The sequence below is a fragment of the Mesoplodon mirus genome (assembly GCF_964341445.2).
Source record: "Mesoplodon mirus genome assembly, chromosome: 2".
Lineage (NCBI taxonomy): Eukaryota > Metazoa > Chordata > Mammalia > Artiodactyla > Ziphiidae > Mesoplodon > Mesoplodon mirus.
The window spans coordinates 144137785-144164777 of record NC_138977.1 but is presented as its reverse complement, the minus strand read 5'-3'; the positions used below and the strand labels follow the sequence as shown (position 1 = coordinate 144164777).

General features: G+C 40.2%; 1 protein-coding gene across 3 annotated transcripts in view; it reads right to left on the bottom strand.

Annotated features, from left to right (window-relative positions):
- The window catches only part of PRDM5 (PR/SET domain 5), a 221318-nt gene that overhangs the window by 26517 nt on the left and 167808 nt on the right, over positions 1-26993 (bottom strand). For all 3 annotated transcript variants that reach the window (XM_082609872.1, XM_082609873.1, XM_082609874.1), the window contains one exon: positions 24253-24338. In XM_082609872.1, coding sequence (XP_082465998.1) covers positions 24253-24338 — 86 coding nt within the window. The remainder of the gene's footprint in view (positions 1-24252; positions 24339-26993) is intronic.

Sequence of the window (26993 nt, the reverse complement as noted above, 5' to 3'; positions counted from 1 at the left end):
TTTCTTAAATGCAAATTGTGAGTTTCTGAAATGCATGAATTTCATTTTGTTAAGTTATACATTTCTTAAATATGAAATTTCTAAATAAACAAAAATTTTGTAAGGTTTTAGTTTCCCATTTACTCAGCTGCTACAGTAGTGGTTGACTTTCTCCTGTTGGACATACTACAAACTTCGGCAGAGATGAAATGAGCAACTTGTAACTAAAAGGACTACATTATATTTTTATATTTTTAAAGGATTTTGGGCAATGTCCTTTAACCCTCAGACTTTTCATCTGCAGAATGTCTCACTAATTTCCAAAGTGGAATATGGCACCTCAAGCGTAAGGCAAGATCATATACAGACAGTCTCAGCCTCTTTCTAGTCTGCACCTTGGCAAGACTCATTTGCCAAACGTTCCTGAGACAAGGCACAGAGCTCCGCTGTGACGCGGAGCAGGGTTCCTCAGCCTCAGTACTATGATATCTAGGGCCAGATCATTCTTTCTTTGGTTGGGAGGGGGGCTATCCCATGCACCCAGTAGGTATCAATAGCACCTCCACTCAAGTTGTGACTACTCAAAATATCTCCGCATGTTACCAAATGTATCCTGAGTGGCAAAATGGCAAAAGCACTGTACAGAAGAGTGCTTCTGGAACCATCTGTAGTGAAAGACTGCTTTTCTCAATGTGCTGCTGACCGATGCTTTTCTAAAATATATTTAAAATGAATTACTAAAAAAAAAAAAATGGTCACGCATTTAGATGTGCATCAAAGTCAGAATGCTATAAAAGTTCTTAACACTTCCTCACAATTTTTGTACTTATTTCATCACAGACCAGAAACAAAGAGTCTGTGGGCTGGTACTGTTTTTTCAGCCATACTTTGAATAGCACTGGTCTAGAATAAAAATGTCTGATCACAGGATGTCCATGATTCAGTTTCATCATTATCTAAGTGAACAAATTCTAAAATATAATTACACCTAAACCTTGAATTAAATATCATTTTAATATTACATCTAAAAATTCTAAGTTTTATGGCTGGAGGTGGTAGGGAGGTTATAAATGGAGGAAGAACCTGGGTGAGGGTACATGGAGATTCATTATCCTATTCTCTCTGCTTCTGTAGGTTTGAATTTTTTTTTATAAAAAGTAAAAAGATTTTTTAAAAATTGCTTTGTTATTATTATTTTTTTGCTTTCATGTTATTTTAAAACTTAAAACATCACCATTCTGCTTGAAAGATCCTGTCTTTTTTTAGAGGGACCCTTTTTGATATCAGGAAGATGGACTTGGTAAAAATTAAGCCATCTCAGATGTCAGAAACACTGTCTCAGAAATGGCTTCTCAGAGATGACCTGGTGCTCCTGGGACCAGCCCTGTCGTAAGCCCCGAGACGTGGCCTGGCCAGCAGCAGAGTCCCGAAACCCAGCTCCTCTCTCCCAGCCCAGCATGCCCAGCTTGTTCGCTCAAACGTGCCTCGCAGAGAAGAGGTTGTCTTGTGTAACTGGGTCAGTATCTGACCTCACGTGGGACTCCACATGACAGATCCTCTGAGAGGAAAAGAAAGCTCCAGGCAGCGTCGTGCAGTGGCCCTGACCACAGCTCAGCCTTGACGTGTGCTTCTCAGTGTGGCAGAGACTGTGAAGCCCATGCTGAAATTTCCAGATTTTTCCTAGGAGCCAACTAGTTCTCTTGGTAACGCTGGCTTTGTGACCAAAAGATGACAACCTGTTTCTATAAAACATCCACTTGGCAACAGAATTACGGGTGGCATTTAGAGGACGGTTTGTGAAGGTGGCCCCATGGGCTGCTGTTACACACAGTCCAGCGGACAGGTCTACGGCCCACAGGACGGCAGGCCATATATCTGACAGCTCCCCCTAATGGCCCCGTTTCTGAAAGTGCACGTGCCGCCAGCTGCACACCATCAAAAGGCACTGAGTTTCCCTCTGACGAGCAGCCTCGCCTAGGAAACTTCTTTTACAGATGTTTATAGCTTTTGTGGCTTTTTATTCACCGTCTTATTTTTATAGCTGGTGTGATCTTTCAACATATGACAAAACATACCCAAGGCCTAGTAAACAACGCACCTAAAAATTCTTACTCTTAGGGAAGCCTACAGAAAGCTACGAGAAAATTTAGAGCAGGTTTCTACACAAGACATCCATAATTGGTCTTGCATTGTAGCTAATTGGAAAACACACATTGTGTAAACTAGGAAAATGTACTGCACAATTCACATTCAGAAAACTAAAAATAAGCCCAGTAAGTAGAATATAATTTTTAAATTTAAGGGATGTATAGACTTTAAATAGAAACAAGGAAGCACTCCGTCATTTTTTAGTTAATCCACTCTTGAGGCCCATAAAATAATGTGTGTAAGTGGCATGGCTGGAAGAAAGTCCTATCACTGAGAGCACAGAGGTGATAGAAGAGCTTGTCTGGCATAAACCAAGCAAAGAATTGCTCAAACTAGCTCAAAAACCTTGTTTTCTTGCGGCCACAGGGGTGACATAAACTGGTCCATTTGGAACAGATAAACCAGCCTAACCAAAATTTTCCTCATACTTTCACTCTCCTAAGCTCTAGCCCAGTGGATTTCATACCTGCCTGCACATTAAAATCACCTGGGAATCTTTTGAAAAAAATACTGATGATGGGTCCCACCCCACAGAGACTGAGTTATCTGGTCTAGGTGTGGCCAGGCATTGGTTTCTTAAAAGCTCCCAAGGTGCTTCTTCTAATGTGCAACCAGAACAGATCAGTAAGAACTTATGATCTGGTCCACCATCCTCTCAAGTAATAACTGCAGTAGTAATAATTACGACAACAGCAGCAATAACTCCTATCTCCCTTCTCTTACTATTACTTATGCTTTACCACCAGGGCACTCTGGTGCCTGTTAACAGACTGCCTACTTCACGGCTGGCAAAGTGTTAGGAACTTTTAAGGATACTTTTCCCCCATTTAATTGTTAAGCAATGCTGCGAATTGGTATGGTTATTTTCACTCAGCAGATGAAGAAACATTAATTAAAAAATATTTCCAAGGTTTATACAATCAGGTAGAGAGGGCGGAACTCAAAATAAGGCACTCTTACTCCAGGGCTGGGGTCTGTGGTGACCTGTGGCTTCCTCCCCATGCATACCACTCCCTTGGTCAAGCACTCTGAAACAGGTTAACTCCAGAGCCCAGCCAAGAGAGGGAACCTTGATCAGGCTCAGCCTTGGCCCCCAAACCTGCCTGCCCATGGAATCACCTGGGGAGCTTCAAAAACTGCTCATGCCGGTGACGCATCCCCCAGAGAGTGTGACTGCACTGCTCTGGGGTGTGGCCTGGGATTCTCCAGGAGATTCTAATATGCAGACCCGTTTAGAAACTGCTAGGCTAAGCCAATGACGGAAACTCCATTTATTTTGCAGTGATGGGTTTAGACTGGAGCATATGACACGTCTGTGGTTACTGAAGAGAAAGTAAGTCCACAGGGCATTCAGGAAAAGGCCTCCTCTGCCTGGTGAGGCCGACCACGTACAGAGATGATGCCCGAGCAGCTGCCGAGGGACTGACTGAGGACGGCAAGAGAGGTGAAAGGACCTGGGCCACGGAAGACCCTGTTGAGCCACTGCATAACCAACCCCAGGCTGGCCCTACCTCTGAAAGTCTTGTTATGGGACTTAATAAATACCACAGTTTAAGCCATTTTAAGTTAGGCTTTCGGTTATGTAGCTATGAAAGCATTCTGCCTTCTACATCTTCCCGACCATCACGTCATATTCCGGCAGCTCTATTCTAGTGACAGAGAGTACGTCTAGCTCAGACTGAAGCATGACACTATATAACTAAATAATAATGAACAAGAAACTCGAAGTCAGTAGCTGGCTATTATCATTTTTAATGTTCAACACAGTCTAAGAACCCCCAGCTCTAAAAATGGAAGTGAGTGTTCTTTTAGACAGCAGTGTTTTTCTTATACACATGAAGGGAGCTCAAAAGGAGCTGAAAATATATTTGCTGATAAGAATTCTGAGAACAATATGAGATCTGTGCATTGTAAGAATCTTTAGAAGAAAAGGAATGCTGGTTAAGTGAAAGAGTGTTATTGTTTAAATTACCCAAAGGGAAACTCTTTCTCTGCATAATAACTGTTTAGCGTTTTTCCCCTCAAAAATCATGTAAAAGAAGACTAATCATATGAACAGGAAAATTTTATAATAAGGAAAAACTTATGTTCATCATCTTAAAAATTATAAAGTAAACTTTAAGATTATACGCAAATTATAATGCAAAAATAAAGGAAAGAAACAGAAGGGAAATAAATATGATTAAAAATATAGAGGATATATATACATACACACACACACACACACACACACACACAAGACATAAATACAGTGTCCAAGGCAAAAATGCTGAGTTTCAAATAACAATCTAAATGGAAGTCAATTATGAGAAACAAATTGTCAGTTATGAGAGCACAGGCTGGTAATGCAACTGCCTTACTCGTTTGTCACATACTGTCTTCAACATTTTTGTTTGTTTGTATCCCCAAAATTTGCTACTGAAAATCAAAGTAAGTCTTACAAGTCTAAGACAGCCTAATTCTGTTTTTGCGTGTTCCAGGGGTCTCTATTTACCAATGTTCCTAAGAAATATAGAGTCTCAGACACAGTAATCCACCACCAAAGGCAAATTTAGGAAGAAAAATATTCGCCACTTCCTCTAAAAAGGTCCTTTCCTACATTTGAACTAGTATTTTAAGCTTCCAAACCAATTAATTTAAATGTTTCAAGCTCTATTTACAAGTGAGCTGACAGCAATCAAGACAATTCCCATGATTAGATGATGATGTAACTGAGGGTGAATTTATCAGCAAAAGTCCCCATGCATATTGAGCAAGACATTGTGTTAGGAACTGTGAGAAACACAACAAGGTTTAAAATGTGGTCTTTATCCTCAAGAAGATTCCAACAGGTCGGCAAAGCAAAGACAGGGCAGATGGAGTAGACGGAGTTGAGGTGTACTTGTCCATCAACCTGAGTTTTTGTGGCTACACAACTTGAAATATGGTATTCAGCACATACCAAATATCCCTGTCGATTTAGGGGGCATAACATAGGGGTACAGAGAATGATGTGAATGCGAACTCAATACAGTCATAGACTACATTTAAGAGGCAGATCCAATCAGTCCACAGAGAACTGATTTAATTCAACTTGCCTACTTCCAAAAATAACAAGCATGCTTTCTGATATATGTGATGGTGGCAAATGTAATCCATCTTGAATAAAACCATAAGGTTTATTCAGCGGCCTCTAGAAGAAAGGAATTACATAAATGCAGAGCCTTAGAAAAAGGTATCTAATTCTAAAGGAATAACATACTTATCCCATTACACAATTTTGAAAATAATAAGAACACAGCAGAAAGGTGCTATCACACATGCAACTAATTCACCCATTTCAAGAGCCAACAGAGCAGTCATTTCAGCCAAGTTCATGTCAACAGGTGAAACAAACCCAGCAAGGAGTGGGCAGAAGGAGGAGGAAATCATATCATCAATATAAAGTACATCTCTGAATCAACACACTGCACAGATGGCAAGGAGCTAGTAGCATAAACCTGCCCCTTTCAAACCTCAAAGATGCTGAAAAAAACAGCCTGTCTATTTGCACAGGTGAGAATTCCATAGTTGTCCTGGCAGAGATCTTGCTATATCTGAATGTGCTCAAGTCATAAAATGTTTTGACAAAAAGTAGGTCAGCCTAAAATGTTAAAAAAGGAAGAAATTCATAAAATTAGCATCTCCACTCTTTACCCTTTTCATCTGATATAGTTTTGTTCAGTGAATAAATCTGAGCTCAATCTTCTTTTACAAATGGGTGAGGGGTTTTTTTGGGAAAACTTTTTGTCATCTCTGGTGCTACTACACAGACTCCAGCAGGCTGATGTACACTTCATAGCTTCTGCAAAATACCATTCCTATCCCTAAAAGTAATAACCTACAGTCATCAACAGTAGCCAGTAACAAATCAGATTCTGCTTTTTTTGGTAGTAGTGGTGAACTTTTTAACTAATAGTAGCTTCTGATTGTTTTAGGTTCAATATGTTCCTTGTGAAGGGACTTCTCAATAATTGATCTCAAGAACCATGACTAGTATGACCAACTGTTCCCATTTACCCCTGATTAGCCTGGCTTTAGCCCTAAAAGTCCCACATTCCAGGAAACCCCTCACTGTGGGGCAAAGAGCAAGATAATGCCAAGTTGGTTTCTCTATTAAGCAGCACCACCTGAATTTAGGAATAACAGCCCATCGTCATGTCCCATTTAGATACCATCTAGGCAACTATATGCATCGTCCCTGTAAATTCGCTCAGCCATCGCTTGAGAGAGCAACAGACTAAATAGGAAAGAGACTGCTAACACAAGCCCTGCCTAAAGTCCCCCTCATCCTCTCTCCTGTTCTCTCACCCCATGTATAAAGAGCCACAGTCTACACTCTCATTGGCAGGATGGACTCAGCTACCAGGGAAAGCACTGATGACCCCCACCAAGAAGAGTGGCTTCCATCCCAGCGGGCATAAGTTAAGGGTACTGGAGGCATGAGGACGAAGAAAAGCAGTACTTCAGGGTGAAGTGCCAAGTTTTTGCTCTGGCCAAACAAAACGCTCTTCCCTCAAGAAGGTGGTTTTTGTTTTATTGTTTTGTTAAAGGAAGAACATTTTGACAGAGATGAACTGTTACTCAGAAATTGTCCAAATCATTCTCTCAGAATATATTATGCAAAAGAAAAGACTTAATTGAGGCAATTTCCTTGTTTTTACTAAATTCCAAGACACAAGAAACCTGATGGAATCACAGATCTCAATTCTGAGCCTTTCTTTTGCATATTGATCTTGTTTTACTGATTTAATTCTTTACATTTACCTCTTGATTTAGAGATACCAGTCCCTTCAGAATATACTGACATGTAAGAAAAGAACTGCCAGTACAATTTCTTAGAAATCTGTTCTCTCTCTTTTAGTGCAGTGGCAATGGTTTTTCTATAGTAGCCAGATATTGTCTAAGTCAAATCAACATAAATAACGCACTTGGCAGAAGAGTCAGTTAACATAATTTTTAGTTTGCACAGAAAGGACCTAGGCCACAATGAGGTCCACATGCTCAGGGAGAGTTCAGTGAGTGCATGTGTTTCTTTCCTATCAAATAAAGTACACAACCAATCTCCAAAGACCTCTTTTCAGAAAGGGATGAAAACATACACTGGCCATCCCAAGACACAAAAATGAGGTTGGGGAGGGGTAGTAGAATAAATCCCTGAGGCTCTAAGCCCAGTATTGCATAAGAAGGAACAGACATCTCAGCTCTTAAAAGGACAGATGTTGGAGAACTCACTTATGTCCTGCCAATGGGGAAATATAAACAGAATTTAATATTTAAAAAATTCAAAATTCAGGCATTCAGTCATATATTACTTGGTGATAAACTGTCCCGCATGTTGAAGACTATAGTGTAGATAGAATGTCATTTTTTTGCAATGATTTGGTACACTGCTTGCATGTCTAAAAACACACGTTAATTTTAGTTCCTTCACTTCTGTTGCCTCTACAAAGCCAAATATACACATATAAGATCCAAAGCAGTCAGGCACATCCATTCTAGCAAAATGTTCATTTTAACTTATACTGGCACAGTGAACCAAATATGTTCATTCACTGAATACAAGGAGTAGCTGCAACGGCAAACTACATGCATAAGAAAGGTATATGTATATACATGATATGTATACATATAGATATGATGTATATGGTAATAACAAAAGTTTGAGTTAAGTGGAATTCAAATTAATACACTGTAATGCTTATTGAGACTAGTCCTGGGAAAACCTCTAGAATTTCCCCCACTGATGTGCTGAGTTTTGGGGCTGGGATCCAGCCTGCCTCTGGTATGAATATTCTGGGATATTTGAGACCTGGGTCAAGTCCAGTACCATAGGCTTTAGGGCTCAGCGGCCAGGCACTCAGAGAAGCCTCAAGGGTAGTGCTAAAGCTTAAGAAGGTTCTCAAATGTCTTCACTTTTTGCTGAGGCAGAAAGTACTTTATACTCTGAAAGTACCACTGAGGAACCTCAGACCATCGGTTTTCCATCATTATAAGCATCAATCCTCAGACGAGTGGTTTATGTCACTCACAACTTACCCTAGCTCAGCCACTGACCCTGGAGTCAAAGGTTTCAGATCTGATTACCAGTCCCCAAAGCCTCTTGCCCATTCCTCCTGCTTCATGATTTCCAGAACACCAAATCTCAAATCAGTAATCTACACTACGTATCTGTTACAATCCAGCATCAAGGCCACAGGCAATCAGCACCACCATTATCACTATAAATCAGAGTTGTACAAAAGAAAACCTAGGAACACAATCCATTTGTCTGATATGTCTTTAAAATCTTATACTATAAACATTAACATATAAATAGCATTTAGTGACAAAATTGTACTTGAGAAACTTCTCTCAATTCTGGTTCCTGTTATTTCTATTTACAATCTTGAGCATATAATTATAGAGGAACCTAAATTGAAAAAATATGATATATTTTTAGATATCTTATAGATTTCTAAAATTATAAATACCCTATATTTATTTTAATGTATTTATAAAATTATAAAAATTATGTATCAGCTATATTTTTCTGGATAAGTTATATATTATACAATTATGTAATTATATATTTATATCACATGTAATGTTAAATATAAATATATATATTCTTTCTGTTTCTGTTTCCATACAATAATGATTTCAGAGAACACTGAGTTATATTTAATAATGTCCAAATATTCATAAAAATGAAAAAGACCAATTGGTTTTTTTCTTTGAGTTAATGCCTGCTTTCATTTTGCAAGGACATGACATCACAGAACTTGGTAGAGTCACTTCTTTTGTACAAATTCCTCTTTCACTTTTTCACCAAGCAAGATACACCACCACATACATACTCTGCTCAGTGTTGCATTACAGGCATGGCATTAACCTTTTAATATTTGTACTTAAATACTTCCTAGAAGAACTGAGGTCACAAGAAAGGGAAGCATTCACATTAGACAGATTTCCCATAACAAGGAGATCAACTAAATAGAAGACAGACACAAGAAATAAGATTTGACTGGAAAATAGCCAAATCTGTGACAAAAAATAATAATTTACAATTGAGAACAGAACTAAAAATGAGATAAGAATTGAAGGTAAAGAATGGAATTTTACATGTTTAAATTAATGTTAAAATGTTCAATTAAAAATGTTAAAGTAGCACATCTAAATAGTCCTCAAAAGCAGTGGAGCAAAAGCCCACCTAGAAGCTATGCATCTAGGACCCCACAAGGAGGTGATTTTCTCTCTAATGAACCATGATTTATACAGAGCATAAGGACTTAGTCTTGGGAAAGTGAAAAAGGAGATAGCCAGAGCCTCAACGTTTCTCAGGATAAGCAGATTTTTACTTTAACATAAATATGGTCTGGGTTAGTCAAATTGTAAATGATATTCATGTTCTTAAAACCACTAACTGCCTCTTTTAGAGTGAAAAAAATCAAAGAATAAAGCTTCTTTTAGGGAGAAAAAGGGAACATCCACATGATAATTTAAATTGAATCAGAAACAACAGACTTCTATCCTAAATACTGATATCAAAGCATTTAAAAAATATTCAAAACCTCCTGGAGATGAAGGCAGCATGACTGACCAGCCTGACGGGTCCTCCAAAGCCATAGTTCACGTGTCCTGACCGCTGATCTTGTTATCAACTTGCTATGTGACCTTGTGAGTCGTTCTTGGCTGGGATGTATCTTCCTGGAAAAATATTATACCTAAAATAGCCATCTTCAAAGATCTGAAAGGTTCTGACATTGAAAATGCTGTTTTAATTTCCAATGATGCAGAGAAACTGCAACATGAGGGATTTACATAAGACGTGAGGAGTAAATCTCCCTACACTGAAATTTCACTTATTTAAATGGATTATGAGGCACATGAAATATCTCTCCCTGGTGGCTTTCAAAATATTAACAATATTTTCTTGAAAATAGTTTAAAATGCAAGTGAAGGGAAAACGCCTATAAAGGTCATACTGGTACTGTTGAATAATTTTCTATGAGGGGTGCCTTTGTGACAGTCATCGTGGAGCATTCTCCAGCAAGACACTATAACATGAATCCTGGGGACCTTGCAAGGGGGGCTGGGAGGGGAGGAGTCCAGTGGACTTAGGAGCAGCCATGAGTTTTTTCTGAACTGGCGAAGTCAACACCACTATTCTTAGAAATTTTGTAAAAGACTGGTTCATGCAATATGGAACATAATCCTTTAGAACATCTTGGTAGCCATATACGTACTAATAAAGAATAAGGTCTTTAGCAATAAAGAGATCTGATCTCCAATCTTCGTGCTGCCCACTATTAGTCGTATGACTCTGGACGAGCTACCTCATCTCTCAAGCCTCACTTCCCACATTTGTAACATGAGATACTATACCTATTTCATAGGATTTTGCTTATCATAATGCTTAGCCCATAATAGGAATTCAATAAGGGTATTTTATATATTATATCAACCTGCTTTCTCCTATTATGAAAATATGCTTATGAATAATGTAATTCAAAATTGAAAAAGGCACACAAATCATGACAATATAAATGAGGTGATTTTATAAAGAAAGGAAATTATGTATGAGCCTCAATATGGCATTGTTCTTGAACTCCATTAATGGGATCTTCATATAAATAGACAGTCCTTTATTTCAAGATTCTTATGATACTTTAGTAATTAAAACTCCCTGAATAGAGTGCAAGATGAATATAAAATTCTCTTTCAGAGAGAAAATAGTATAGAAATATATTACTTTTCTAAAACTAATGGCCTCATTTCTTTTAAAAATTAATTGTATACTGTCTATCCTAAAAACAAAGAAAAATTCTCTTTACACATTTCTGACAGTATGTGCTTTCCTTTAACTCCTGAAGTATGTTATTAAAGTCTAAAGATAATATAGTGGTGGCAAAGCAGCCATCAGCTTAAATGCTAAATATTTATAGAGTTTTATTTTAGCTAAATCTGCAAACTGCTCTACATACACCCCTTGTTGATATACCGAGTTCATGAAGGAGTTCAGCAGACATCCCTGAAACAACTGCATTATTATTACAGAGGTGACGTTCTCTGACAGCACTCTGCCCCAGCCCAGCCCTCCCAGGCACAGTTCAGGCGGATCCAGGAGCCCTTAGCCAACGTGTCGGGTTTCCACTGTGGGTGCCAGGAGAGAGGAAGAGACAGTTGGACTAAAACGCCACTGACTTAAAGCCCCATGACTTACACTTATGATTAGCTGACACGTAATGATCAGTTCAACAAGTATCTAATGAGTTCCTACTATTTAGAAAGTTTCCGTTTTTACAGAAAAGATATATAAACACCAATAAGGATAAGTAGAAAATTAAAAGACATACAGTTACATTGCTGAATTACTGAATGAATAAATGAACTGAGCGCTAAGGAAAAAAGAAGAAAAGGAAAACTATGACATGAAAGTGAAAAAAACTGATTTAATATAGTATAATTAATGTATCAATAAAGTGTGTCCATGGCAGGGGTGGCAGGGAAGGCTGTGGAGAAACTGATGCCTGATCAGGAGTTTTAAGGAGAGCTAAAATCTCCACAGGAAGGAGGGAGAGGCCAGAGAACAGGATTATTTTATTTGTACCCTCAAGAAATATTAAAGCAGATGCAGAAAAACATGGTGAGCTGTGAGAGAAGGACATGCTCTCAATACTGTGTGTCTGTGTACTCAAGGAAAGAGGGGCTGGACAAGGGGCGGGGGGTGGCATGGCCAGGAGGGACAGGGCACCTCAGGCCAGTCTGGGTGCCAGTCTATAGGCAATGAGGAGCCACTGTCAGTTTGTTTTCATTTTTGTTTTCTTTAGTAACTGAGACACATCAAAGTTGACCTTTGTAAGTATTACTGTGGCAGCCAATCATGGGATGAATTAGACCAAGATTTCCTAAATAGTGTTTTGTAGAACACAACCCTCCATGAGATGTAACACACACACACACACACACACACACACACACACACACACACACACACACTCATTGTCTCTGCTCAAATTATCTTGGTAAATGCTAGCTTAAACAAACAATACATGAACTATCTTTATTGCTGGACTTTCCAACCTGTAGTATGCTTATAGGTCATGGAACTCCAAGGGGAAGATAGGACATGTGATTCTTCCCTGAAATGCTAAATCTCTTCCTCTCCTGGAGCTCTGGTGTCACCTCTTTTCCCCTGGTTCTCCTTCGGCCTTGTTGGCTGCTCCTTCTTGGTTTCCTTTCGGAGAATCTTCTGTTGCTCTGCCTTTTTTTTTTTTTTCATTCCATGGAGTCTTCGAGAGTGAGCTTTCTAGTCCTACAGACTAAACTCTCATCGATGTTTCTCCTGACACCTTTCCTTGCCCGTACCCTTCTCCCCTGGCGAAGCAGGTACTCCTCCTCTGTGTGTTTATAACACCCTTGGAATACTTCTCTCACAGGGCTTCTTATGCTCTAGCTGATCATCTTTTCCCCCAGAATACTTAAGAGCTAACCCTTTTTCTTAACCCTTCCTTGAATATACAGCACATAACTTAAAAGGGCAACTGAGACTAAATGTATGCTCTTCTAAATCTTAAGAGTTACAATATGAAACATACCACATCTGTCAAAAATTTCTTATTTAATTAGAAGTTCTCTATGCAACAACTGTTTGAAGTCATTGTTAAGAAAAGTTAAATAGAAACTGTCATAGAGTGCTTTAAGATAAATTCTTTTGTTTTCAATTTTTAAGACATTATGTGAGATAATCAAGAAAGGCCATATGTCATCGTAAGTCTTTGCAACTTAAAACACAGGGATCTGATTTTATTCCTACTGTTCAGGATAACAGCATTATAAATCAGTTAACCAAATATTCCATAAGTAATCCCTTCAGGGCTTCCCTGGTGGCTCAGTGGTTAAGAACCCGCCTGCCAAGGCAGGGGACACGGGTTCGAGCCCTGATCCGGGAAGATCCCACATGCCACGGAGCAACTAAGCCCGTGCACCACAACTACTGAGCCTGCGCTCTAGAGCCCGTGAGCCACAACTACTGAGCCCACGTGCCACAACTACTGAAGCCCGCGTGCCTAGAGCCTGTGCTCCGCCACTGCAAGAGAAGCCCGCGCACTGCAACAAAGAGTAGCCCCCGCCTGCCGCAACTAGAGAAAGCCCGTGCGCAGCAACGAAGACCCAACACAGCTAAAAATAAAAACAAATAAATAAATTTATATAAAAAAATCCCTTCAAATGAAATTCTGCCTGAATTTTACATTACCCATAAGCTCAAATGATAATGAACTCAAAGCCTCACCAATATCTTAGTTAAAACATGTTTCCTAGCTGTGTTAATAGTCCCTCAGGGTTATGTGACAGATGGGGGAAAAAAGGCACTCATGTGATATATGTATTTGTGTTACTTTACCCTACTGGAGCAGAAAAGAGTGGATCACTTAAAATGCTGAAAACAGTTCTTCTGTCAGGTTTGGAGGGGGGGATGGGTGGTAGAGTCATTTGATTTTAGGCAGATGTTTTACTCCTTACTCTAAAGCAGTGGGAAAAAAGGAAGACCAAACGTAGACTAGAAAAAGGTCACTGGAAAAGGCTTTTACTGTTTCTCCAGGGATGGCTTAACTGGAAGCAGCCCCCTGTCCCTGCCCAAAACTCCCTGGGCAAAGTAGTCAAAAGGGATCAGCAGGCTAAGGAGAGTCCCAGGAACCATGACCATGGAACAGAGACCTCGAACATTTAAGACCAAGGGCACCTGACAGTCAGAGCAGGGCTGGTACTGGCCAGTAATCAGCTATAAACAAAGTACTTAGAAGGGCCTGAAAAGGCCAAAACTCTGAGGCCCTGACCTTTCAGGACTTCTCAACAGCCCTGAGGGTAAATTCTAAATACTTTCATCCAGCATCCAGAGAACCTTCATCATCTGTCCTCTGCTCACGCTGGAAGCCTCTTTTTTTTATTACACCCTCTCTATATACCACGATCCATCACATGAAAGGACCTGAAACTCCTGGGCACCTTGTACTAGACAGTCAACCATGTTATCCCAGGGACCTAGTACAGTCCTGGCACATAGTAGGCTTAATAAAGAGTTGCAGAATAAATGAATTATCCTGTATCCTCGGCTCTAAAAGGGACAATCTTTAGATCAACTGGCACAACCTCAAAGCCTTGGCACAGTGATATACTATAGATAGCGATAAAGTGATTTCTCATTAATAATAAAGTACTACAGTTTACAAATGATCTACTTCCTTTTCTACAAATGAGATGAATTTTAATGTTATCCCCTAATAATGAGATCATTCGTGTCCATACCAGATGCTGTCTTCAGTGAGCAAATAAGCAGCAGGGGCTCAGGCTGGAGCCTGAAGCACTGTACGTAGCCCACACTATGGCCTGAGGTGCATAGGCCACCTGAGCTTCCTTTGCCAGGTGTGTCAGGGCAGATAAAAAGGGTGGGAATGGCTCCATCATAGGACCACAGACCTCCAGCTTCCCTCTTCGGCAAACAGACTTCTCAGAACAAAGTCTTTAAAGCCAGATGACAAGAACAGTCCAAGAAGGCAGGCAGGGGAAAGTGGGCCCAGTATACACAAACAAGGTACATCAAGCACAGAGCAAAAGGTATACAGGGGCCCATTCCTGCCTAGACAGAGAGAACTGGCTTTTACTCACTGTAATGTGAGCAAACGTGGAGATGCACATATAACAGAAGAAAACCAACACAACGGAGGAGGACTGCCGTGAGGCAGGAAAGCGCCACATCAAAGATGCCAGGATCTCAGGACCAGGCTTAGTGCCTGTTTACACACTTGGGACCCAGTATGTCCCTCTCCACCACTTTGCACACTTAATTTTATTTATTACTTAAAATAACGTTTTTAGCGTTCATCTTTCCTGATGGACACAGACATGGCCTGTGACACAGCAGTTTCTGGCACATGACGGACACATCACAAATATCTGCTGAAGACACTCGTCTTCTCAGACCTTCTGAGTATGAGAAGGCATTGCAGATTAAGTAAGAATTACTCTTATTACGATAAACAGACTTCAAGCTCCACTGAGGGTAGGGACAATGTCTAATCTGTTTATTGCTATAGTCTCAGTTTACAGCATGCTGTAGTCATTTAATAAATATTTGTCGAGTAAATGAATGAATGAATTCATATATATTATTTACCTATATATTTGCTGAGTTAATTTGGTAAATTTAATATAGTTTACTATTGATATAATTTAACTGCATTCATTCAAAAAATTCAATAACCCACTAGGTGTCAGGCACACACAGATACTGAGGAAAAAGAGGTGTAAAATTCCTGTCCACATGAAAGTGAAGGTCTAGAAAGGAGAAGCATATAAACAAATTGTAACAATTTGTTAAATTCAAAAACAGAGGTTTGTGTATTTTAAACAGCTGCAATCAGAAAGTAGCCAAATCAAATAGAAAGTCCTGAACAGGAAATGACGCAAGTAACAGTCTACTCATGATCATTACCTCTGAACGGAGACCACACCTAATTGAGTTTGCCAGACCCCAGCCCCAAAGGCAAGAATTACACACCAAAGGCCCCGAAACAGGGATCATTCCTGCTTGTAATACTGATAGATAACCTAGTTTTGGACTCTTTGGTTGTCCATTTACCTTTCTAAAAAGTATGAAAGAGAAAATGTTATAATGGCAATGGGTCTCATCACTTCAGCCATCCCATTGCCACACCAATTATAAGGCCTATTACTGAAAAGAAACCTCTTAATTTAGCTCACTTATACATATTTCAGGGTTACATAAGCAAACTTGCCACCAGACTTTGGATCTATGAATTAAATAGCACATAAGTATCATGAGAGCCTTACAGTTCATGTTTCTAGGTCTCTCAAATCCTTTTTCAGAACAGTGTATGCCTTTCTGAACAACTGTATCATTTTTTAAACTGAATTTTAAGAATTATATTTTTCCAATTACAAAATATGGCTCCCATTGCTAAGTGATGATATTGTGATACAACAGCTAACCTCTGCAAGTGCTCATTTTAACACTTTGTCCAGAAATGTCAATGACCTTAAAATATAGGAGCATATTTCACAATTAAAATTGTACTTATTCAGCATTATGTAATATTTAGCCCTTGTCAAGTTATCTACTGCTGCATAATAAGCCACCTCAAAACTTAAGTGACCTAAAACAAGTTATTATTTCTTATGGTTTTATGGACTGACGGGGGGGTATTTTTTTGTGGGAGTCAATCCACAAACCCAAATCCACTGGGTTTGTGGATTGACTGTGGATTGACTGTTACACAGGCAAAGTTCTCTCTTAGAATCCTTCTTGAAGTTGCAGTCAGTTGGGTGCAGCTGAAGTCACCTAGGTTTCCAAAATGGCTTACTCACATGGCTGGCAGCTCCTGTCGGCTGTTTGTGGAGCGCCTTTCTGTGGCCTCTCCACGTGACCTCGGGTCCTCACAGCATGGTGGTTGGTTCCAAGAGATGTAGGCAAAAACTGCAAGGTTTCTTACTACCTAGTCTCAGAAGTCCTAGAATATCACCTCTGCTGCATTCTATTGGTCAAGCAAGTCATTGTGGCCAACCCAGATTCAAAGGAAGGCAAGTTAGGCTCTACCTGTTGATGTAAAGAGCAGCACATGCATATGGGGAGGGAAGAAACTGAGGGCAACCATCTCGGAGGCTACCTTACCACACCATTATTCCAACTAATGCACATTATGCTTTAGATGGATAGTCCCAGCTTTATTTTTTCCTTCTAAAAATCAAGTTAGGCACAAAAATACTCAATGAAAATGTAAGTACTATTAAAAAAACTCTGCAGAAAAATCACACTTGATGCCTAGGTCCAGTTCAATTCCACACATCAGGGGAACTCTACTCTTATAACCCTAAATACAGTGAAACAGAATTTCATTCCACGTAAGACTTTTGTCTTTTTTCCTATAGGATAATGTACCTACCCAATAAATTTGTCAAGCATATGAGATCCAACTTATCTTAAGTTTTCACCTCTTACTCTCAAAACCTAGGGAAATTCAGGGAACTACTCCTCAGATCCTAGAATGCCTGGACCCGAAGTCCTACTTTTAGGACCATCATTTGGCATGCCAAAACAGTATTCCTAACCAAGAAGCTGAAAACGTTCTTTGCTGGTGATTTTAAAGAGAGCTGACTAGCTCAAGAGCAGAGCTGCACAGAGAATAAGAAGGGGAGGCACTCTGCCAAGGGGGTTGATGGCCATCAGGAAGAATTTCCACAGAGAAAAAGGGGAAAGAAAGGGCAAAAAGGACGATGTCAGTCCCTGGAAAGAAAGTTATTTTTCAAATGGTCTCACTTTCCCTTTTACAGAGAAAAGGGAGCTTACTGCGATAGAATAAGCATGTTCCATTTCATGCAGGTATGTTTTCTGAGCCAAATAAAATACAATGGTATCTTAAAGCCATTTATCTTAAACGATTCATTTGCAGGCCATACAAAATCCCCCAAGCAATATGTGGGTTCTAGAAACAATAAAAGATTAATTCCAAAACGAAATTAAAGATGTTTTCAAATAATGGCAATGAGCCAGATCCTCTTGTCCCTACATCACAAAAGATGATGTTTAGAAAAACAAAAATTAAAAAAATTCAGTTTTCTCTAAAATTGTAATAAACTAAAAAATTATTGAATTTTTAAAAATCTCTTCCTCTTACCTAGATATAAAAACAGAAATAGCGGGCTTCCCTGGTGGCGCAGTGGTTGAGAGTCCGCCTGCCGATGCAGGGGACACGGGTTCGTGCCCTGGTCTGGAAAGATCCCACATGCCGCGGAACGGCTGGGCCCGTGAGCCATGGCCGCTGAGCCTGCGCGTCCGGAGCCTGTGCCCCACAACGGGAGAGGCCACAACAGTGCTCTCAGCGCGTACCGCAAAAAAAAACCCCAAAAAACAAACAGAAATAGCTGAGCATGTTCTTCATGTACTTAGCCTGCACAAGTATGAACCCGGCAACACCTTCCTCTCCTCCACTTTCTCTCTCTCTAAATCGACTACCTACTCTTCCTGTCTGTGGGACCTCCCCATCCCCCAAAGCGCCCCTTCTAGGATCTCAGGTTCAGCCCCCTCCCTACTTTTCACCACCTACGTGTACTACACGCCCAGACTTTGTCGAGACTCTTTCAAAGGTGTCTCTCATGCAAGTTCCCTCCTTTCAAATCCCAAGGCTGCCTGGTGTGGGTGCTCTGTCTCGTTCAGCCGCTTCCAGCATGCCTGCCTCGGGGCCCCCGCCTCCAGTCCTGCCTCAGTTCACTCTCAAGGATGACTTCAGAGCAACCTTTCAAAAAGAGAGCCGACGATGTGACCCACCCCTCACAGTAAGACACACCACTCAAAACAAGATATGTTTCCAGGATTCAGACCAACTCCTCGGTGCTAGCCTGTCTCAGCTGCAGTCAGACTTCAATGTGCATCCTCGGACTTGGTCCCAGGGGACAGGCCACCCTAACTGGGTCTGTACGTACTGCTCTCACTTTGTCCATGTGGTTACATGTGCCCAGCATACCCTCCCTCCACCGTCCTCAGAGCTCAGCTCAAACACCACCCTCTCTCTAGCATTTCTGGAATCAACTCGCCTACCCGCTACCTGATTCAGCAGACTTGCTTCTGCATCTGTCTCCTAAGTCTTTTAGGCATGCCTCATAATGTGTTCATGAGGATTCCAAGCTGACTCTCTTCCTTAAAAGACCTCGTTCTGTTCTTAACCAAGGCTACCTTGAGAAATTCTATCCCACGCTCCTGGAGCTAGGGAGCTCCTTCTTGCCTCTTCTTCCCCTTGACATCCACTGCTCAATCCTCCTCCTCCTCCATCTTCACCCATAAGAAATTAACTCTCTTCTTTTTCCTTCAACATCAAGCTTACATTGCTCCCACATGATTCACCAGCTGGATGCTCTGGTCTGAATTTTTGCATACTTTACAAGTTGCTACAACGTTGTACCGCCCCAAAGCCTCCAGATAAATCCAGAACTGCCTGATGTCCAAGACACCCACTCCAGTCTGGCCTTGGAGACCCAGGGTCTCACTACAAGGTGTCTAAAGAAAGTGCAATGTGCACACATTTGTAAACCCGCCAAAAATCTGAACTGCCTAAGGATCAGGGACAGGAAGTTTCACGAAAGAAAATTAACAAAATATAAAAATGACATAAGAGACTTGCCATTACTTTTACCCACTGGCAATTAATTCCATTTTAATATTTTTAATAACTAATCTGGTTGTTCCTACAAACAAGGCTGGAGACTCAGCTGTGATCCTAGAACCCTGAAACCTGTGTAAGCCAATTGGGTGTTTTAACTGGTGTTCCAAAGGCAAGGTTTCCGAAATAACTTTCTAATTGGTCCAGGTGTTTTCCATGTTGAACATCAAAAGTGATTAAACAGGACATGAAGCTTTCTGTGGTAAAAGGTTACAAAAAAACAATTTCTTTGAACTTAATGTTTACAAAATGGATACTTATGAGCACTTATGTTAACTCACTGACAGCGAGTGTTTTCGCTCGATGTGTCTTAACAATATAAACCTGAGGTCCATGATTTTCATGTGATCTATAGTTCCTAAGTATAATGTACTAAAATGGACTTGAGATATGACACATAAAGAGTTAAGAAGTGACATTTATACCTCAGATATAGTTTAGGGTGGTCAAGAAGACCTTTTAGACAAAAGACAACTGAGATGGGGTGGGGGGGTGGATGGTCCTGGAACTATGTCTGGAGCATCTCCAAGCCTAAAAGTCCTGGGAAAATTAATATTATCAACTGAGGCTGTTTTATAAGTCTTGGTTGAAGCCACAGTGTCCAGACTAAGACACCTGTCCAACCCCACCCTAAAGAGGCCCTACTCCTTCCCCAAGCTGTTTCCTTCATCACCCAAATGAGAAGGTGGATGAGGAGAGAACCTACAGAGAGAGATAAGGAACTGCTCACAAGGCTAACACCCTCACTGAAGCTCACACCAAGCCTACCCCCTACCCCACTCAAGTCTAGTGCTGAGTAACAAGCACCAGCCGACAGGCAAAGGCAAAGACCACTTCTGTGGCAAAGACATGCAGGGTCTGCTAGAACCTGATGATGGAGCAGAACTACTGTGGAATCCCCTGGCCCTCCAGGCCTCCCACTACGATCATGGAAATGGCAGACCACCGGGGGAGGAGATGAAGGCCTATGGTAACTATAGCAACAACATAACCCAAAGCCAGCGTAACTACTTACTGGATTAGCTCAACCTCTCGTATCAAGGGCCTGGCAGAAGAAGAGGTGTGCCTACTTCCAGGCATAAATAGTATTTACCTCAATCTATACTATTCTTTCACACACAATAATAGGCATTCAATCAAAATTCTGTGTGATGCACAAAAAGCAAACCCTCCCTCAACCCGTTACCAAGAGACAGAATAGAGGACACAAGACTGGAAGATGGTCCAGATGGTGGAACTACCTGAGAATTTCAATAACTATAATTAATATTGTCAAAGAATCCAGTAATAAGGTGAACAACATGCATGAACAAATGGGCAACTGCAACAGAGACATGGAAGCTATTTTTAAAAAGCCAAATGGAAATATTAGAAATGAAAAACATGATGATATCAAAGATGAAATCCTTCAATGTGCAGACTGAGCACAGTAGAGGAAAGAATCAGTGAAACTGAAAACCCTCCAAGAGAAATTAGAAATTAGAAACACAAAGATACAAAGAGACAAACAGAACAGAACTACCAAGAGCTATGGGACAATATCAAACATTCTAACATATGTAACTGGCACCTTATTAGAAAAAGAGAAATAGAATGGGACCAAAGAAATATTTGGGGAAAAAAGCTGAGAAGTTTCCCAAATTTAGTAATAATAAGCCAGAAATATAAGCAGGATGAATAAAGAAGGACATATCTAGTACATCATAGTCCAAGTGCTGGAAACCAAAAATAAAGAGAATATATTGTAGGAAATGAATAAATTACCTGCCCTCGCCTTGAGTCCTGGCCTCTCCGTGAAAGACTAACGATTGTTTAGCCTTTGAGCAAAATTTAGATTTTAGCAAAATCATCTCCCACACTTGGGGCCCTTGCTGGATCCAATAAATAATTCCCAAAATGAAGGACTCTGTGTTCCTTCCCTAAGGCGTCTGTGCAGTTTCACAGAATGCAAATCTGGGGGGCTGGCGTGGCAGGCAATTTTGTGTTGTCTCACCAAAACTTCTCAAAGACGTAACCTGCTGAATGATACAGTTGTTGCTGTAATGGAATTAAAAGCTTTTGATATAAGGACAAAAAAAAAATGTCTGGAGTTAGAGCTATCTAAATACTAAATGTAAGGTGAATAAAAGATTGAAGCTGAAAAGTGTTACAATCCAAACGTAATGTTATCTTTTGAATTGAGTCTTACAAACCCAAATATTGGAAAAATATAAGCTTTCAGAGACTGTTCCTCTACAATGCTTTTTTTTTTTTTTTTTTTTTTTTGCGGTACGCGGGCCTCTCACTGCTGTGGCCTCTCCCGCTGCGGAGCACAGGCTCCGGACGTGCAGGCTCAGCGGCCATGGCTCACGGGCCCAGCCGCTCCGCGGCACGTGGGATCCTCCCGGACCAGGGCACAAACCCGTGTCCTCTGCATCGGCAGGCGGACTCCCAACCACTGCGCCACCAGGGAAGCCCCTACAATGCTTTTTAAAAAGTCTCTTTTGGTTCTTGATGTTAATTTGATTGCATTAGCTAATAACCTTAACTAGCTTTTGAAAAGTTGCACTGATATGCTAAGAATATCTGTAATGCTTAGGAAATAGGATTTCAAAATGATGCAGTCTGTATAAATAATGAGTGAAAAAGAAAAAATTTAAAAGGGTTTGAAGCAAAACCCAAAAGGCCTCTTTGTATCTCTTTACCCTCTTCCTTTGCTAGTACTCTCTACTAATTGTATGGGATTCTGTCTAAAATCTTGGGGCTTCTAGTCGAGGCCTTCTCTGGTGTTCCCTTAGTCACAGGCTGGGATTTGTTTTCTTTTTGTGAAGTCAGTGCCTGAGAGCTGCTAAAAAGATACCACCAGCACCTGGACACCCTGAGGCATTCCGGGATCCTGGACTCAAGGCCCAAATATTCAAAGGAACATGAGACTTTTAAATAAATTTTAAATGAACTTCTGGGTTCATTACTGCAGTTTGCTTAGTTTGAAAATATACAGGAAGGTATATCAGAGTCAGTGGAATGAGAAAATATTTAATTGAATTAATTGAATAAAAGGCATGTAGCGTGTGCATAGTAAGTGAGGGGGTGGTCTCTGAAGCCAGACTACCTGGGTTCCAAGCTCGACTCTGCTACTCACTTGCTTGTGCCTCAGTTTCTCATTTTTAAAGAAGAGATCATAATAAGACCTACCTCGTAGAGGCTTAAGTGCATTGTTAAATGCATTAATGAATTGTTGTGAGGCTTACATGAATTAATAAATGTGAACTTCTAGAATATCGTACCTGGCATGTGATTTAGTGGCCTTTGTATTTAACTATTAGTGTTATGCTCCTTAATAAACTTTATATTAAAACAAAGTAAAAGCCAAAATAGGTGAATTGGAAATATCATATCCCCCTTTCTTGAGAAAACACAAAAGGTAATTTTTTCTCTGCAGTGATCTGAACAGCCTCTTCTGAGGTATAATTATAGACTACCAGAGTTTGGTTAACCTCATGAGTTTTGATAAGAGAAACCAGGGCTCCCTTGCCTGTAGGGTGATATCTTTAAAACACATTATTGGCACTACTGTGACAACTGCACACACATAAAGCAACCTCCTAAACTAAACTAACTTAAACCTCTTTAATAGGGCTCGCTGTGAAATAAATATTTTGCGTATGTACATTTAAGTCATGTTGTGAACAGTAACATTTGTCTAATCCTTTATGGTCTATGAAGGAATTTTATATTTAGCCATTACTCCAGCTCCTAATATCCATTACTATGAATATGACATTTTATATCATATGAGAAACGCAATGTGGACTTGCTCTAATGAACACAGAAGCCTCCTCTCTCCTCCACCACAGAGAGGAGTATTTTCTTAACAGGACCTCAGAGGTTATCTTTTACGGCCTACAGAACTGAAGTGGAAAGCTAGCATATTATTACACTGGAAAGGTATTATTATTACGGGTTTTCTCTAAAGTTTCATTTTACAGCTCAGGTAAAAAGCGAAATCCAGGAGAAGTCTAAATTAGAATTGCTCTTCAGGGGATTAGGCATGTCTCTTAAAATTCAAAAAAATATGGCATTTACATACAGACCATAAGCACTTTTAAAAGACCAAGCTGAATAGAGCTGTGTGAAAGGTAATGCAGCGAAAAGATGGGAAAGAGCAAAATAAAGAAGAGCTATTTAAAAACATCAAATTTTCAAGTGGAAAGTTCATGTAAAGTATCTAATTGTGTCCTAAACTGAACAGTGAGGTAAGAAATGTAGCTGCATGGAAGGTGAGCCACTCATTTATTTTTATAGCATGTGAGGCAGATGCTTGAGTCTGAAAAAGCCATAAATAACAGAATGACAATAGTCCAGTGAGAGGTGCTGACAGCAGAGGCACAAAGGGTATCCTCGGAAAAAAGAATGAAAGACAGCACCAGGCACGCCCTGTAGAGCAAGAAGCTGTCCTTCCTTGTTTGCCACCTCCCATGATAATTCAAATTATTTTCAATGTCTTTCTTGCAAATATACTTGCTCATATGCATTAATTAATGGCCACATGCTGACAGGCGCACCTCTGTTCAAGAAGTGCTGGCATTTGCATTACTGGCAAATACTCTGCCAGACAGCATCCTTATATTTTTCAGTATTAAAATGCTACATTCTATTTACTTGGCAGTTTGTCATTTATAATTCCTATTACTCCTAAAAACTGGTTCACAATTCAAAGAATGGGGATGGTTTGGGAGTTTCAATTTCTGTTTCTTTCATTGTTGTGTCTAAAAAAATTATTCCCAAATGTTCATCATAAATATAAACATATGATTTTGGATATACCACATTTATTTTCTCAAGTAAAGTTAAAACTTTTCAAAATAAGTATGGATTTTATAATAAATATTAATGAGAGAGAATATAATCTTACCCTGGTGTGAGTACGAATGTGCATCTTCAGCCCGTCATTTTTACTGAATCCTTTTTCACAGTAAGGGCATTGATAGGGACGCTCACCTACAAGATAAAGGAAAGCTTCCCGTCAGAAAAATCTAAAGCAGCAAAGCAGGCATGTACTGTCACTCCTCCCGCACCAGATCCTGGCCACCACAAACACTCCTGCATTGCCAAGAAAAGGCTCAGGCACAGCAGGGCCAACACCTGGGGCAGTTCAGGGTGGTGGAGGAGGCTTCCCCTCCTGCGGAGAGGCTGTGAGCCCAGAGCAATTCCAGCACTCAGAAACAAGCAACATTCAGGCTCGCTCCATTTTCCTTTTAATATTTGGGCCCAAATTAAATCTCCTAATTTTAAGAATCTGTTAAAAAGATTTTGTATCAGTCAATTTGTTCTGTCACTATACTGCACATTATAGGGAACACTGTTTCACTGATACTTTGTTTTTTAAAAAAGATTTCAGAGGCTAAAGGCTCTTTTGTGGGGCTAATGGCAGACTCCGGGAGGGCTCATGCCAAGGAGTACCTCCCAGAACTTCTGCTGCCAGTGTCCTTGTCCCTGCGGTGAGCCACAGACATCCCCTGCCTCTGCAGGAGGCCTACCAATACTAGCAGATCATCACGGAGCCCCGAGAAGAGTTGCCTGTGCTATACACCATGTGGCTGACAGGGTCTTGGTGCTCTGGCCGGGTGTCAGGCCTGAGCCTCTGAGGTGGAAGAGCCGAGTTCAGGACACTGGTCCACCAGAGACCTCCCAGATCTACGTAATATCAAATGGTGAAAGCTCTCCCAGAGATCTCCATCTCAATGCTAACAGCCCACTCCACTCAATGACCAGCAAGCTACAGTGCTGGATACCCTATGCCAAACAACTAGCAAGACCAGAACACAACCCCACCCATTAGCAGAGAGGCTGCCTAAAATCATAATAAGTCCACAGACACCCCAAAACACATCGTCAGACGTGGTCCTGCCCACCAGAAAGACAAGATCCAGCCTCATACTCCAGAACACAGGCACTAGTCCCCTCCACCAGGAAGCCTACACAGCCCGCTGAACCAACCTCACCCACTGCAGGGAGACACCAAAAACAATGGGAACTACGAACCTGCAGCCTGCGAAAAGGAGACCCCAAACACAGTAAGTTAAGCAAAATGATAAGAGAGAGAAATACACAGCACATGAAGGAACAAGGTAAAAACCCACCAGACCAAACAAATGAAGAGGAAATAGGCAGTCTACCTGAAAAAGAATTCAGAGTAATGATACTAAAGGTGATCCGAAATCTTGGAAACAGAATGGAGAAAATACAAGAAATGTTTAACAAGGACCTAGAAGAACTAAAGAGCAAACAAAGATGAACAACACAATCAATGAAATTAAAAATTCTCTTGAAGGAATCAATAGCAGAATGACTGAGGCCGAAGAATGGATAAGTGACCTGGAAGATAAAATAGTGAAAATAACTATCGCAGAGCAGAATAAAGAAAAAAGAATGAAAATAATTGAGGACAGTCTCAGAGACCTCTGGGACAACATTAAATGCACCAACATTTGAATTATAGGGGTCCCAGAAGAAGAAGAGGAAAAAAAAAGGGAGTGAGAAAATATTTGAAGAGATTATAGTTGAAAACTTCTGTATTATGGGAAAGGAAATAGTCAATCAAGTCCAGGAAGGGCAGAGAGTCCCATACAGGATAAATCTAAGGAGAAACATGCCAAGACATACATTAATCAAACTATCAAAAATTAAATACAAAGAAAAACTACAAGCAGCAAGGGAAAAGAAACAAATAATATACAAGGGAATCCCCATAAGGTTAGAGCTGATCTTTGAGGAAAACGTCTGCAAGTCAGGAGGAAGTGGCAGGACATATTTAAAGTGATGAAAGGAGAAAACCTACAACCAACATTATTCTATCCAGCAAGGATCTCATTCAGATCCAACGGAGAAATTAAAACCATTACAGACAAGCAAAAGAAACGGGAATTCAGCACCACCAAACCAGCTTTACAACAAATGCTAAAGGAACTTCTCTAAGTGGGAAACACAAGAGAAGGAAAAGACCTACAATAACAAACCCAAAACAATTAAGAAAATGGTAATAGGAACATACATATCGATAACTACCTTAAATGTAAATGGATTAAATGCTCCAACCAAAAGACACAGCCTGGCTGAATGGATACAAAAACAAGACCTGTATATATGCTGTCTATAGGAGACCCACTTCGACCTAAGGACACATACAGACTGAAAGTGAGGGGAAGAAAAAAGAAATTCCATGCAAATGGAAATCAAAAGAAAGCTGGAGTAACAATTCTCATATCAGACAAAATAGACTTTAAAATAAAGACTATTACAAGAGACAAAGAAGGACACTACATAATGATCAACAGATCAATCCAAGAAGAAGATATAACAATTGTAAATATTTATGAACACAACATAGGAGCACCTCAATACATAAGGCAAATGCTAACAGCCATAAAAGGGGAAATCGACAGTAACACAATCATAGTAGGGGACTTTAACACCCCACTTTCACCAATGGACAGATCATTCAAAATGAAAATAAATAAGGAAACACAAGCTTTAAATGATACATTAAACAAGATGGACTTAATTGATAGTTATAGGATATTCCATCCAAAAACAAGAGAATACACTTGCTTCTCAAGTGCTCATAGAACATTCTCCAGGATACATCATATCTTG